At 36.7% G+C, this 17,371-nt stretch overlaps 1 protein-coding gene across 7 annotated transcripts in view; it reads left to right on the top strand.

The window, feature by feature from the left end:
- LOC130293821 (calmodulin-binding transcription activator 1-like) overlaps positions 1-17,371 on the top strand; it is a 1,711,968-nt gene that overhangs the window by 1,008,844 nt on the left and 685,753 nt on the right. For all 7 annotated transcript variants that reach the window (XM_056542963.1, XM_056542962.1, XM_056542965.1 and 4 more), the window contains exon 5: positions 10,373-10,444. In XM_056542963.1, coding sequence (XP_056398938.1) covers positions 10,373-10,444 — 72 coding nt within the window. The remainder of the gene's footprint in view (positions 1-10,372; positions 10,445-17,371) is intronic.

The raw sequence follows: 17,371 nt of genomic DNA, 5'->3' as shown, positions 1-17,371 counted from the left end.
ACAATTATTATTATTCATACCACTAGTAAAACTATTTTTATTAGCGTTATCACTATTTATAGTTTATAAATACATTTAGAAACAATAGTGGCAGACTAACCGCCCTTCCTATCCACAAATTTCACTAAGGACTCCAGTAATTTCCTAGACATCCTGCAATTCCCATCACAACCATTGAGTGGATACACATAGACACATATAGTATATTAATCTCCTGGTAGAGTATTACAAAATAATGCATTTTTGTTTACAGTTATTCATTTCATGGTATGGTAAGTCATAAGGAGGGGTAAAGAAGAGCACATTTCTGCTCTATACATTGATGTGTCTTTAACAAAAAAAAAAATAAAATATATATATATATATATATATATATATATATATATAAAAATAAACAAGGCAGAATGGCCAAACATGTGAACCTTAAAGCGTACCTGTCATAGTGGGGAAAAAGGGGGAAAAAGTGCTATGTTACTCAGGACCCAATCCTGATCATGTGCATATAATTTTTATGTGTCTCGGACCTATATATCCAGAGATATAAGCATTTATCTGCTGGTGAGTTACTTTATCATTGTGCAGGCTGGAGGGGGCGTGTCAGTCTGTCTCCCTCACAGGAGCAAGCCTGGGCAGTCAGCCAATCAGTACTCTCTACTCTGTAACCCTTTCCTCTCTGGTTTTATGCTGTGTCATGTGTCAGAGGAAGATACTTGGAGCTTGCCTGCAGTAATCAGAAGACATTATGGTGAATTCATAACAGGATAAAATGTATAAATATAAGAATAGATCTTTATAAAATTAGTGCAAGGATTTTTTAGATAAAAGTACAGCATTTTTATGAAAACATGTTCTATCTGTTTTATCTTCTCCTAGTAAAGCTGGATGCTAATCAGCATAGCTGTCACTATGTGTGTCATTCATCTTTCACAGACTCCTGAATGTCTGATCAACTTCTTTGTCATTCAGGAGTCCAAGAAAGCTTTGACTATTTCATCATGCTGGGAGTTGTAGTTTAGTAACAACTGAAGCTGCAATGTTTGTAAATAACTGTGTTAGAGCAGTGTTGCCTCCAGCTGTTGTAAAACTACAGCTCCCAGCATGTCCACACATCCTTTATCTGTAGTTTTGCATACACAATAGAAATCTCCTATACTGGATACCGGTATGCTTTATGGCCGGTATCCAGTATGCTGTAAAATCTAGACTAGTCTGTCTGGCTAAAAGACAGGACTCCTAGTGGCGGCTATTTTGAGCTTGAAGTTTCAGGTGAAAAGTAACATTTTTTTAACAGGTGTATATTGTGAAATGTCATATTATACTGAGTCCTGCAATATATGAAAAGTTTTTAACAATGACAGTGCCTCTTTAAAGTGTACCTGTCGTCAACAAAAACTTTTTATATACTGTAAATGATACCATTATATGTATAGTTGTAATATACATTAGTTAAAAAATGTGTATATTTTTGTCCCTGCAGCTTGCTTAGTAAGATGATTGACAGGTCAGGAACCTGCACAGATCCCTGCTTGTCCTGTCCTCACTTCCTGTATTTGGACTCCTCACAGAGACACACAGGCAATAGCTGCAGAGACAGCATTTTTTCACCCAAAAATATACAATTTTTTTTAACCAATGTATATTACAAATACACATATAAATGGTATTATCTATATTATATGAAAAGTTTTCTGTTGATGACAGGTAAACATTAACCTCTTAGGGACCAAGCCCATTTTGACTTTAAGGACCAGGTCAATTTTATTTTTGCATTTTCGTTTTTTCCTCCTCGCCTTCTAAAAATTGTAACTCTTTTATATTTTTATCCACAGACTAGTATGAGGGCTTGTTTTTAGCAGGACCAGTTGTCCTTTGTAATGACATCACTCATTTTACCATAAAATGTATGGTGCCACCCAAAAAATACTATTTGTGGGGAAATTAAAATTTACAGTAAAAATGACATATGTTTTTTATTCTGTGGGTCAATACGATTAAAATGATACCCATGATTACATACTTTTCAATTATTGTTGTGCTTAAAAAAAAAACGCAAATTTTTAACCAAACTAGTACGTTAAAAATCCCTATATTTTGACGACCTATAACTTTTTCATTTTTCCGTATAAGCGGTGGTATGAGGGCTTTTTTTTTTTTTGCATTATCTGTAGTTTTATTGATACCATATTTGTGAATATAAAACTTCTATACATTTTTTATTTAAAAATTTTTATAAAATGGGACAAAAAAGCAGCATTTTTTTTTACGTTCACGCCGTTCACCATACGGATCATTATATTATAATAGTTTGGACATTTATGTACGCCCTTTCCCCCCTTCTCTCCTGTCAGCACAGGACTAGACCAGTGATGTGAAAGGGGGAAGCTGCTATTGCTGCTCCTTAGATTTTTGACTTATTAGATAAGGCAGCAGGAAGCCAAGTCACAGTAGTTTCCATTAGAAAAGGGCTTCCTGCTGCCTTATCTAATGGATCATAAATCTAATGAGCAGAAATACAAGCTTCCCCCTTCACATACCTGGTCTCATCTGAGCTGACAGGAGGGGAGCAGACTGTTTTCCCAGCCTGTAACATGATGTCACAGCTTACAAGGGAGAGAGTTTTGCAACAGCTCATGGCACACTGATTGGGAAACACTGATCTCATGTATGTGAACACCTTCGATAAGATGATGAAGATGAAATAAAGTGCAATAAAAATGTAAAATTTTATTTACATATTTATTCATGTATTTTATGTGTTTATTTATTTGCCTTATTTATTTATTGTTTTATTGTTTCACTATAGTGTTGCTTTCTCCTAATAAATGAATTACCAACGTTCAGGGAATAATTCTTTATACATTATTAAAAAAAATCTCGCCTTCCCGGAGCTTTTCGCTTTCCGTACGACACATTTTTACATCTTTCATTAAGAGTCATATTTCAATGTTAGTTTTACTTGGAGGCTTCAAGGAAAGATTATTTTACCATTCTGGGCTACATCTTCTTGTTAAGCGATTTGCGGCGCTGTCATAAACACATTTGAGGGCCCGACTTCAGATACGCAATTTTATAATTTTCTCACCTTAATGTCTGTTGGGCGGCAGTGAGTCATGAAATTCTCCATCCTTCTGTTGTTTGTTTTTTTTAAATACAATTTCAAAAGACTCGAAACGCGATTATATATACTTTTCGGCAAAAAGCAAAAAAAGAATAAAAAAAATATGTAATTTATTATGCTTCCCTCTATGTGATATAAGAAATTTTAACAGAGCGTAATGAATTTATATATGTAAATGTCTTCCCTCCGCTCTAACTTTGTGACTAATAGAAAAAACGATCGAACCTGATGCCGCAAAAGGTGTCACTTAGAGTCGTATTAACTATGATATAGGTTACATTTACTTTCCGCTAGGTTCTTTTTTTCTACTTAGATTTGTTCGTACTTTTTTAAACTTTTGTTTTGTGTTTGTTTGTGTTTTTTTTTTTTTTTTGAGGAAAAAGGCAATTTATTATTTTATTTGTTTATTTTTCATAATTCATTTTCTTTTTCTTTTTTTATTATTGCAATTATTGAAGACAATTATCGCTTTGTGGTTTTATTGCCTAGATTTTAGACTGTGATACAATTTGGCATAGAAGCAGCATGTTTGTTGCAATATTTTTCCTTCTTTCTATGGTATTTTATTTTATTTTATTTATTTTTTTTATTCTTTTTAGTTGTTTTTTGGATGGGCTGCAAACTGAATGAACTGCATAAAAAAAAATCTGGCCTGCATAAAAAAAATTGTACCAATGTCCGTTGTTGGTTTCCTCCAACATGCATAGCGAATTTAAGGGGTAATCCAGTCTGAGACATGTTACCCCCCCATCCAAAAGGTTTGGGAATAAGACCCCGTGATCTTCGGTCCAGCATCCCGGCATTCTGAATACTTAAGTTCAGAATGCCAGCTGTGTAGGCTTTGGAGCGGCCATGGTTGTCACCTTTCCCCCTCTCCATTCATGTTTATGGGACATTCAGTGTTCGTGTATCTCTGTATCTCCCATAGAGATATATGGAGAGGTGCGTCGACCACAGCTTTGTGTTACCAATAATCCGACATGGAGTGGAGATCATTGTGTGCATGCCAATTACCGGGGTGCCAGGTAGGAGATTGCAGGGGTTCCAATCCCTGTGGATAGGGGATTAGAGTCCAGGTATGGATTACCCCTTTAACATCACATCATATATTTTCTTATACCGACGCGTTCCTTCACATTTACAAGGCTGTTCCCCATGAACCTCTCCCTCTATCGCTTTCATTCATCCTTGCATTCTCATTTCCACCAGTAGGACATATATGTAGTTGTGAAGAAAAATGGCACCCAGCACTCACCAGGGATGCACAGAGAAGATGTATTATGCCATAGTGTAGTACAAGAACGCGTTTCGGCATGGGAGCCTTCCTTAGCTGTCTGCCTATGGCAGACAGCTGAGGAAGGCTCCCATGCCGAAACGTGTCTTGTAGTACACTATGGAATAATAAATCTTCTCTGTGCATCACTGGTGAGTGCCAGGTATCAGCTTTCTTATACCTGTGGCTTTACCCTACCGCAGATTCCACGGAAATGCTGATATATCCCTATATTGTACATACGTGTATTTGTGTCGTGATTGGACAAGTATGTGAAAACCCATGTTCCGTCTGTCAGATCTATCCAATGACAGCGTATAAAGTTTCACGTCCTCCTTTCATGTGAAAGATACATTTTGTAGAGCAAAACGCACAGCCCCGGATCGATATTTATCAATTCACCGGATTCTTCACTATAACACTCATACTGACATTATCGGTATGAAAGGAAACGTGATGAATATAGGAAGTGAATTAAAGGGATATTCCATGGAAAAAAAAAAACATTTTTTTCATATCAACTGGCTCCAGAAAATTGAACAGATTTGTAAATTACTTCTATTAAAAAAAAATTAATCCTTCCAGTACTTAGCTGCTGAAGTTGAGTTGTTCTTTTCAGCCTGATCTCAGTGCTCTCTGCTGACACCTCTGTCTGTATCAAGAACTGTCCAGAGCAGGAGAGGTTAGCTATTGATATTTGCTGCTGCTCCGGACAGTTCCTGAGACAGACAGAGGTGTCAGCAGAGAGCACTGTGGTCAGACAGAAAAGAACAACTCAACTTCAGCAGCAGATAAGTTCTGGAAGGATGAAGATTGTTTAAGAGAAGTGATTTACAAATCTGTTTAACTTTCTGGAGCCAGTTGTTATGAATACATTTTTTTTTTCATGGAATACCCGTTTAATGCAAAGCCCATGGTGTGGACCTTGTAGTCCATGTTCAGGGGATGCGATTTTCGGAGTTCTGCTCTTATTGAGCCTGATTTATAACAATTCCGAGCACTGGACTGAGCTCCTCTGACAGACCCTCAAAGGGAAAGAAATTGTCTTGGGATGATTCCCCTTGCTTCTCTATTTTTACTTTGATGATGAGTAAACAGTTTACTCTTGTTAATATATCAGAGTCCTTGGAGAGACCCTCTGCAGAATATGGAGTATGATAAAATATAGAGCGCCATATGTTCATTAGTATACGTAAGAGATGACTTTTTAATTTCTTTTTTTGCCTTTTTTTTGCTATGTAGAGTGCTTGCATTTCATTGCATAATGTTGTAAGATCTGGAGTATTTGGAGTGTACCCTACTATACATTATTTTTTCTTGTATATATATTGCAGCATAGGCTATTAGTAAAATATAATGTTAGAGGGTCTTGTGTGTGCCTTGCGCTTACCTCTGTTTGCTGATGTGGCAGGATAGGATTCATTTTGGTTTATCAGTGCTAAATGATGGGGGTTCTGTAATGCAGCCTACATTTCCTATGAATCCTCTGATTGAGGATCAGGTATATGATCACTTCAGCTGGTGCTGAAGATCACTCAGGTGAACTCATTAGATAAGTCGGTTGGGGTCAATTTGCATTGTGTGCAGTTTCTATGAAGTGTTTTATGAAGATTTGAAGTTTTTATGCTGTCGTGATGAAAATTGTGGCACATGTTTGCCGTAATTTTGCACTATTGCGACAAAAAATAAAAAATTTTTGTCACAATTTTGGAAACAGCACAGCAAAAATGTAGCAAAAAATGCAATGTGTGAGCACAGTCTAAGGGGAGGTGTATACCTAGTATAAATATGCATCTCATAGAAATAGCAGCAGCAGTAAACAGATAGAGCTGAGAGGGAAAGTGTATAACTACTATACATCCTGATCGCATAGATAAAGCAGCAGCAGTATACAGAGAGAGCAGAAGGGGAGGTGAACAAACACTATATGTGCTGATCTCATAAAGATAGCAGCAGTATACAGATAGAGCTGGAGATGAGTGGTATCACTAATATATATCCTGATCCCATAGAGATAGGAGCAGCAGTATACATATAGGGCTAAAAAGGGAGGTGTATAATTACCATATATCCTGATCACATAGAGATAGCAGTAGCAGTATACAGATAGAGCTGTAGGAGAGGTGTATAGCAGTGTTTCCCAACCAATGTGCCTCTGGTTGTGGCTAAACTACACCTTGTGGTTTGCCCAGACAGCCAGCAGCTGTCCAAGCATGCTGGGAGATGTAGTTTTGCAACAGCTGAAGGTGCATAGAGATAGCAGATAGAGCTATCTGAAAATAAATCTGCCCCATTGTTTCTTCTTACTGTTTATTTATAACAATAATTATTATACTAAAACAATCCAATGTGGCGGTGCACGGATGGATCAGGGTTTACACTGTGATCTATTGCTCTTATGCACACTATAAGCATGTAGAGAGCTGAGATTTGGGTCCGGTCTACAGTCATTCTTTGATTCTTTGAACAAAATAAAGTGACTTTTTTTCCCTGACATACCCAAAAGACACAGCTCAAAAAAAATAAAATAAAGTCCTAAAAACAACAATGTATAAATGTTATCCTAAAATTGTGGCCCTAAAAAACTATTCCAGTACCAACAACAATTATCTCAACGTGTTTCCCAACCTTGAGAAAGTAAGGTTCATCAGGGGATATTACACAGGATAATGTTTAACATGTATCATGGAAAGAATCTTATGCACACTATAAGCATGTAGAGAGCTGGGTTTGGGTCCGGTCTACAGTCACTCTCTGATTCTTTTCTGATCCTTATTTTATAATTAAGTCAAGCTACGAGTTTGTACATTTTATAGCGATGAAGGAAATAAAGTAATTTTTTCCCCTGACATACGCAACAGACACACAGCTTGAAAAACTAAAAACGTCCTTTAAGCACCAATGTATAACGATTACCTTCAAAATTGCGGCCCTTAAAACAATTGCAGTACCAACAACAATTGTCCCGACGTGTTTCCCAACCTAAAAAATGGTGAGGTTCATCAGGGGACATTAGATAGGATAATGTGTAACCCATCGTGGCAGGAATTGTATGTACACTATAAGCGTGTACAGAGCTGAATTTGGATTCAGGTCTACAGTCGCTCTTCGATTCTTCTCTGATCCTCATTTTACAATTTACCAAAGCTGCGAGCATTTACATATTACCGTGATGAAGGAAATAAAGTCATTTTTTTTTCCCTTCTGACAAACCCAAAAGACACGCAGCTCGAAAAACCACCCTGAGTTACAACATCATTAAATGACTAATGAACATGTCGCACGGAGCATCTAGATTTTCACAAATCATTTTAATGTCGGAGGAAAAGGCAAAAACACCTTGTGCAATTAAATGTAAAATAAAATAAAAAAAAAAATAGAGAATGAAAAAAAAAAAAAAAAAGGCGCGACATGAAACTCTGCTGGAGAGAATTATTTACCCTGAGCGAAGCCGCAGAATGAGGAACGCCAGCCATGATTAATGATTTTCCTGCACAAAATTTGAAAAGCCAAGTTTCTTCAACTCCAAGTTTGATCTGGACTGTAAGTTTGAGAATCTGCAGGGAAATCGAGCCGGGGAGCCAAGAAAGGGCAGGAGTTCAATAACTTCTCTGCCTATGATGAGAAATATATCCATGTCATAAATTTCAGCTGCCACCTACATCCAATACTGAAGGTCACGACTTTCTTTTGGATAAACTATAAAATACCACATGGCCACAAGAAAACACATTTGCAGCATAGAGGTATATGGCACATACTAGAAAATTACAGAAAAAAAATGCTTAAAGGGGTACTCCGCTGGAAAACTTTTTTTTTTTTCTTTTAAATCAACTGGTGCCAGAAAGTTAAACAGATTTGTAAATTACTTCTATGAAAAAAATCTTAATCCTTCCAGTACTTATTAGCTGCTGAATGCTACAAAGGAAATTATTTTCTTTTTGGAACACAGAGCTCTCTGCTGACTTCATGAGCACAGTGCTCTCTGCTGACATCTCTGTCCATTTTAGGAACTGTCCAGAGCAGCATATGTTTGCTATGGAGATTTTCTCCTACTCTGGACAGTTCTTAAAAGGGACAGAGATGTGAACAGAGAGCACTGTGCTCGTGATGTCAGCAGAGAGCTCTGTGTTCCAAAAAGAAAATAATTTCCTCTGTAGTATTCAGAAGCTAATAAGTCCTGGAAAGATGAAGATTTTTTTTAATAGAAGTAATTTACAAATCTGTTTAACTTTCTGGCACCAGTTGATTTAAAAAAAAAAAAAGGTTTCCACCGGAGTACCCCTTTAAAGGAAAATGATACCGCTATATGCCATGATTATTATGTCATATGTTACATACTGCAGTGAAATAACATAATACACCTGGGTCTTGATGCAGAATCATCAACAGGGCCCCCAATAATCACATATACTGGGGCAGATACCAGATGCTGGGGACCATTAAAGAGGTTCTCCAACATAAGGTGCATTTACTAACTACCTGTCATATAGTAATGGACATGCTTACAAAGGATCTGTGCTTGTGTTGGTGGTAAATGGCCGTGTCCTGTGTCCCCCATAATGCTGCTGACTTGTTTGTATGAACTGGCTATTTCCTGTTTCTGTGCCCTCCCTCCAGCTACAATCCCCAAAATCCCTTGTTTCTAGTTGGGAGGTGACTTATCTCCTTCCCGCAAATCAGCCACCTCACCCATTGCAGCACAGCTAGGCTCCCTTCAATGCGTGCTGTGCTTAAACCTACAATTCCCTGCATCCCTGTGGAGAATGATCTCCCTCCCACCCAGCGGTTGCTCCACCCATTGAAGCAGACAAGCTCCCTTTCAACACGTGACTAATAATGCATTGTCTTGGGTCACACTGACACCAGAGAAAAGCCTGTGACAGGAGGTCGGGATATGAGGACGAGATAGGAGGACGGGATATGAGGTTTAGATATGATGATGGGATATGAGGTTGAGATATGAGGACGGGATATGAGGTTGAGATTTGAGGATGGGATAGGAGGTCAGGATATGAGGTCGAGATATTATGACCGGATATGAGAAAGCTTCCTCCTTTGTTGATTTTCCTCCACAACAAGGATTAGGAAGGAAAAACCGGGCAACGCCGGGTACTCAGCTAGTATATATTATAAACAACATCAACTTTACAGTCCCTGTAGCACAGTCAAATAAAATCCCAGAAAAACACTTTAAGACCCCCTTTATGACCCTAACACAGGACTAAAGAAACTCCATTTAAAATAAAGCCTTTATTTAATAATATTTAAATATAAATCAATCAAAAAGTCCTAAAAAAAAACTATGTTTAAAGATTACCCTAAAAATGGTAGCCCTAAAAAATTGTCCCGATGTGTTTCCAAACCTAAAGATGGTGTGGTTCATCAGGGGGCATTTGACAGGATATTGTATAACCCAACATGGTATAATATAGTGATATACAGTAAATATGTGAGTCAATACCATTCTGCATAATATGTCTGGATGTAGATCAGTGTTTCCCAAAGAATGTGTCTCCAGCTGTTGCAAAACTACAACTCCCAGCATGCCCGGACAGCCAAAGGCTGTCCGGACATGCTGGGAATTGTAGTTTTATACCAGCTGAAGACACATTGTTCGGAAAACACTGATCTAGACCATACAAATGGTAAGTCGGTGCAATAAGTTTAAAATGTAGCTACATTTAAAAAAGGGTGTTTTTGATTATTTTGGAGCTCAGTTCTCATGACCATCCAAGAGAACAACTGAAGCTCCACTGTGATTGGTTACCAAGAGAGCTAGGCCTGTGCTATGCTTAATACATGACCCAAGGGGGCAATACATGATTCAATCAAAGGGCACCAGAAAGCTGAAAATCAAAAATCCTCTTCTCATGCTCCGCCCCCGAGGAGCTAGAATGTTATTATTTGCTACATGTAATGCCAAAACCTTTCTTTCTATTTGTGGTACTGAATTAGGTTATATTCTTCTTTTCTTCCAGTGTCTATATGGCTGCTATGTTCATTCATCCATCATCCCCACGTTCCACAGAAGGTGCTACTGGCTTCTACAGGTAAGGACAGTGGATGCTTTTATCTTCCCGCCCATGAGTTTCGAGCAATACGGTGGTTGGTTGCTAAATTCTTGGCGTCATTGGAGATTCAGGTTCGGAATTTATAGTCTTGTTACGTGTAAGAAAGTTGTTTCTTATTTATATTGAGTCTTTCTTGGATTTGTATTTGTAACATTGGTAACACTGTTATATAGTGGATAGAATAATAATTATTTTTGAAAATATTTAGCATATATTTTCGTGGACAGTTAATGGATGTGTGTTGTTGACCATCAACGGTTGTGGTGGATATTAAGGGAATCTATGAATTATTTGGAAATTTGTGATGTCGTAGAATTTGAGTGACGTCATAGCCTCTGGTCACATGATTAATCTATAGCCTGCGACTTGTTTACTACCATTTGTATAGTAGGTGGGTTATGTAAGTAATGCTTGATAATTTTGTTAATATTAGTGCAATTTTCCTGTCTACCTTAAGTCTAATTTATGTTGAATTTAAAATATGTTTTTTAATTTCATATGTTTATTATTATATTATTATTGTTATTATTAGAAGTATAATATTAATAATAATAATAATAACAACAACAACAACAACAACAATAATAATTATTATCATTATTGTTATTGTTATTATTATACTATTACTACTAATAATAACAATAATAATATTGTATTATTATTTGTACATAATTTTTCACAGCAAAAAGTATCCATCGCTCTAAAATTCTTATTTTTGCAAAAATCTCCTTTTATTGCTGTAACTGGATACAATATTATTTTTGTTATTATTTTTATTACTCAATAACAATTCTAATGTTCTACATACTCCTTGTCAGTCGTGCAGATATTTACTGTAAGTTAAAAAAAACAGATGCACTAGAATAATTAAACAAAATATAGAGAGAAATACAATATATTAAGTTTATATTTTTTGTATTTTATTGATAGGATTTATTTAGTTATTAGATTTTTCGAGAAATATTACATTTCAGTGGTAAACACAACATTTATTTTGTTTTATTTATTTTTTTCATGTACTTTTCTATGTAATTATTGTGTGCACAGTTGTCTGATTTGACTATTGAACAATGTATTGTATAATTTCAATGATATATATATATATATATATATATATATATATATATATATATTGTATCTATCTTTTCTATCTTTTTTTTTCTATTAAACAGCATTGGTTGATTATATACAATTAGGAATGTCTCTATAGTAAATAATATATGCATGTTTAATGTATCACTTAAAGAACTTATTGGGATGGAAGTATTTGTGGTCAATGCTCAGTATAAGGCTCTCACTGCTGCGAGAAGTCTCTTGCTTTACTGCACTGTCTGCCGTTCATAGATATTGTTGTTTATTGCTCACATAAAGCTAATGCCATTGGGATTTATGACGACCCCCTAAACCACAAATTATTCACTCTATTTGTATTATTTAACATCCATTAATAGAAAGGATAATGATTCTTTATCTTACTATTTGTAGAGAAAATGTGACTAATAGTTTCCATAGGCAGAATAGTGTATAACCTGTGCAAAGGACACGTAAAACAGTATATATACTATATGGTATGGGCTGTGTTCATTTAATCAAAAATGCTTTCTGTGTTATATAATAGATAGATAGATAGATAGATAGATAGATAGATAGATGTGAAATAGATAGATAGATAGATAGATATGAGATAGATAGATATGAGATAGATAGAGGGATATGAGATAGATAGATAGATATGAGATAGATAGATATGAGATAGATAGATAGATAGATATGAGATAGATAGATAGATATGAGATAGATAGATAGATATGAGATAGATAGATAGATAGATAGATATGAGATAGATAGATAGATATGAGATAGATAGAAAGATAGATATGAGATATATAGATAGATAGATAGATATGAGATAGATAGGAGATAGATAGATATGAGATAGAGAGATAGATATGAGATAGAGAGATAGATATGAGATAGATAGATATGAGATAGATAAATATGAGATAGATAGATATGAGATAGATAAATAGATAGATATGAGATAGATATGAGATAGATAGATAGATATGAGAGATAGATAGATATTAGATAGATAGATATGAGATAGATAGATAGATATGAAAGATAGATATGAGATATATAGATAGATAGATATGAGATAAATAGATAGGAGATAGATATGAGATGGATAGATATGAGATAGATAGATATGAGATAGATAGATATATATGAGATAGATAGTAGATAGATAGATATGAGATAGATAGATATGAGATAGATAGATATGAGATAGATAAATAGATATATATGAGATAGATATATATGAGATAGATAGATAGATATAAGATAGATAGATAGATAGATAGATAGATAGATAGATATGAGATAGATAAATAGATAGATATGAGATATATATATATATATATATATATATGAGATAGATAGATAGATAGATATGAGATAGATAGATATGAGATAGATAGCTATGAGATAGATATGACATAGATAGATAATAGATAAAAGTTAGACATAAATATTACATAGATAATAGAAAAATATGAAGATAATAGATAGATAGATAGATAAATAAATAAACAAACAAACACATACTGTAGATACTCGGTTACATTAACTCCGGCTACCAGTGAGTGGCCACGCGGTGACTACAGGACTAGAAGCTCTAGTCTCATGGAGTTCTACTTATACAGTGAAGAATGGGCTCAGCTCCTGATCCATACACAAGTAGTTGAGTTTATTTAGCAGTAAGGAGAAGGAAGTGCTCTTAGTCCTGGGTTCGGTGCTGGCGGAGGAGGCCATAATACATTTAGTTCTGTGTGTTAATTGCGATAACTTTCATGTGAGCCCCGGGGGCCGAGTGGCTTCAGCTCAACAGAGACGCAGAACCGATGTCAGACAACGCGGCAAACAACACTTTCATCTCCACCACAAGTCCGTTCCCCCCCAACCCCCCCAACCGCCAGCTCCATCATTTATACAGCTTATTTACTAATGTTTCCATGTTTAGCTTTTTATTACCCTGAAGAAATATTCACAAAAAAAAAAAAAACATTTTTCATAAGTATGGAGAAAAAAATGGCAACATTTAGAATCCGGCGGGCTCGAAGCTTTACATCATTAGAGCCGGGAACACAAATTAGAATTAGTCTGTTCTCTTATGTTTGAGTTTGTTAAATAATTCAGATCAATATACGGAGTAAAATATGAACGCCGGGGGAGCGCGCGCCACATTCGTTCTGGGCCGGTCGCACTGTTTCATTACCTGGGTCACAATTAAGACTTTATCGCCGGATAAACCAATCACGCGTATAGATTTTTCTTATTTAAAGGAGTACTCTGCTCCTAGACATTTATGTTCAGAATGCCGGTTTCGGGCGGCCGTGGTCGTGGTGTCACACCCCCTCCATTCATGTCTATAGGAGGGGGCGTGACATCATTCTACGCAGATTATTCTACACAGGTGTGTTTCAATGGGTTGGGTGTCTGATGTGTGGGAGGGAGAAAAATAACCTCACACTTACAAACAAGGGATTATGGGACTTGTAGTTCGAAATAATCCACTCCAACAGGAAATAGCCAGTTCACAAAAAGATAGCCACAGCGTTGTGATAATCTCACAAATAGCCATTTACCCCAAGACTGCTGACTTCAAATTTACATGTATTTTTTTGTTGACCACTAGAGGCAATATTTTATTCCAAGTCAGATTTCACTTATCTTAACCCCTTAAGGACCGGAGGTTTTTCCGTTTTTGCATTTTCGTTTTTTGCTCCTTGCCTTTAAAAAATCATAACTCTTTCAAATTTACACCTAAAAATCCATATGATGGCTTATTTTTTGCGCCACCAATTCTACTTTGTAATGACGTCAGTCATTTTGCCCAAAAATCTATGGTGAAGCGGGAAAAAAAATCATTGTGCGACAAAATTTAAAAAAAAAACGCTGTTTTGTAACTTTTGGGGGCTTCCGTTTCTACGTAGTACATTTTTCGGTAAAAATGACACCTGATATGTATTCTGTAGGTCCATACAATTAAAATGATACCCTACTTATATAGGTTTGATTTTGTCGGACTTCTGGAAAAAATCATAACTACATGCAGGAAATTGTCATCTTCTGACCCCTATAACTTTTTTATTTTTCCGTGTATGGGGCAGTATGAGGGCTCATTTTTTGCGCCGTGATCTGAAGTTTTTAACGGTACCATTTTTGCATTGATAGGACTTATTGATCACTTTTTATTCATTTTTAAATGATATAAAAAGTGACCAAAAATGCACTATTTTGGACTTCGGAATTTTTTTGCGCACACGCCATTGACCGAGCGGTTTAATTAATGATATATTTTTATAATTCGGACATTTCCGCACGCGGTGATACCACATATGTTTATTTTTATTTTTATTTACACTGTGTTTTTTTTTTTATTGGAAAAGGGGGGTGATTCAAACTTTTAATAGGGGAGGAGTTAAATGATCTTTATTCACTTTTTTTTTCACTTTTTTTTTGCAGTGTTATAGCTCCCATAGGGACCTATAACACTGCACACACTGATCTCTTATACTGATCATTGTTATCCCATAGGGACCTATAACACTGCACACACTGATCTTCTATGTTGATCACTGGTTTCTCATAAGAAACCAGTGATCAACGATTCTGCCGGATGACTGCTCATGCCTGGATCTCAGGCACTGAGCAGTCATTCGGCGATCGGACAGCGAGGAGGCAGGAAGGGGCCCTCCCGCTGTCCTGTCAGCTGTTCGGGATGCCGCGATTAGCCGCGGCTATCCCGAACAGCCCGACTGAGCTAGCCGGGAACTTTCACTTTCACTTTTAGCGGCTAAAGGGTTAATAGCGCGCGGCGCCGCGATCGGCGCTGCGCGCTATTAGAGGCAGGTCCCGGCTTCACTATGACGCCGGGCCCGCCATGATATGACGCGGGGTTACTGTGTAACCCCGCGTTATATCAGAAGAGCAGGACCAAGGACGTACCGGTACGTCCTTGGTCCTTAAGGGGTTAAAGGGGTACTCAGATGGAAAACTTTATTTTTTTTTTTTAAATCAACTGGTGCCAGAAAGTTAAACAGCTTTGTAAATTACTTCTATTAAAAAAAATGTAATCCTTCCAGTACTTATTAGCTGCTGAATACTACAGAGGAAATTCTTTTCTTTTTGGAACACAGAGCTCTCTGCTGACATCTCGAGCACAGTGCTCTCTGTTGACATCTCTGTCCATTTTAAGAACTGTCCAGAGTAGGAGAAAATCCCCATAGCAAACATATACTGCTCTGGACAGTTCCTAAAATGAACAGAGATGTCAGCAGAGAGCACTGTGCTCGTGATGTCAGCAGAGAGCTCTGTGTTCCAAAAAGAAAATAATTTCCTCTGTAGTATTCAGCAGCTAATAAGTACTGCAAGGATTAAGATTTTTTTTTTTTAATAGAAGTAATTTACAAATCTGTTTAACTTTCTGGCACCACTTGATTTACAAAAAAAAGAACATTTTCCACCGGAGTACCCCTTTAATAGATATATTGTATGTTATTATATATATATATATATATATATATATATATATATATATATATTTACATCTATATATATATATATATATATATATATATATATATATATATGGCTCAAGTCCTGCAGGAACATGTGGAAACTGAGTTCCTGCATTTTTTCCACAGCAGGATCACCATTCCCATAAGCAGGAGTCCTGCAGGACCAGGACAGTACTTGGCCCCTGTATATATATATATATATATATATATATATATATGTGTATATATATATATATATATATACTGTAGTATGGTGTACTTACAGAAAAGTTTGGGAAACCTCTGAAGATACTAAATGAGCACATGCCATGTAAAGGTATACATTGGTGCGTACAGCGTACAGCTAGGAGGCACAGAACGCTGAGCATTATACACATCAACGTCCCTTTATTGTAAATCACATGGCATATGCACAATAGTTTCTCCCAGGAGATACCATCAGTTCCTGCTGTGTTATTCTGCGGGGGTGGATTCATCAGTGTCTAAAATAAGTTGTTTCTCGATAAATCAGCCCTTCAGGCGACACAACCCAAAGTGATAGGATCTCACGAGTGCGATAATAACTCTACGTGATGAATAACCTTTTGCTGCATAGGTGATAACCACTTCTCATAGACGCAGTTAATGTAGTTGGTTATGACAGAGAAGAATCTGGAAAAAAAAAGCGTACAGCCCCCCGGGGACGCACCGCTCGGTCTTTGGGCACCAGAGAGGGGTCTTGTTTGGTGCCGACATATTGTCCCCTCCTTATTTGCATTGGCTCTAAACATCAACTAATGATCTAGGAATACTTAAAGGGGTACTATGCTGGCAAATAAAGTGCTTTCAAATGAACTGGTGGCAGAAGGTTAAACAGGTTTGTGAATTACTTCTATATAAAAATATGAATCCTTCCAGTACTTATCAGCTGCTGTATGCTTCAGAGGAAGTTGTGTACCTAGTTCTTTCCAGTCAGGACACAGTGCTCTCTTATGACACCTCTGTCTGTTTTGCTCCTGCTCTGAACAGTTCCTGACACGGACAGAGGTGGCAGCAGAGAGCACTGTGTCCAGACTGGAAAGAACTAGGTACACAACTCCCTCTGATGCATACAGCAGCTGATAAGTAATGGAAGGATTTCGATTTTTATACAGAAATAATTTATAAATCTGTAGAACTTTCTGGCACCAGTTGATTTCAAAACATTTGTTTTTTCAACGATATGAGGGATATCAGGTCGGGATATGAGGTCGGGATATGAGGTCGAGATATGAGAACGGGATATGAGGATGGGATATGAGGTCGGGATATGGGGACGGGATATGTGGACGGGATATGAGGT

The sequence above is a fragment of the Hyla sarda genome, chromosome 10, assembly GCF_029499605.1.
Source record: "Hyla sarda isolate aHylSar1 chromosome 10, aHylSar1.hap1, whole genome shotgun sequence".
NCBI lineage: Eukaryota > Metazoa > Chordata > Amphibia > Anura > Hylidae > Hyla > Hyla sarda.
Note: the sequence above shows the minus strand (reverse complement) of the source record. Positions and strands in the feature narration are given on the sequence as shown.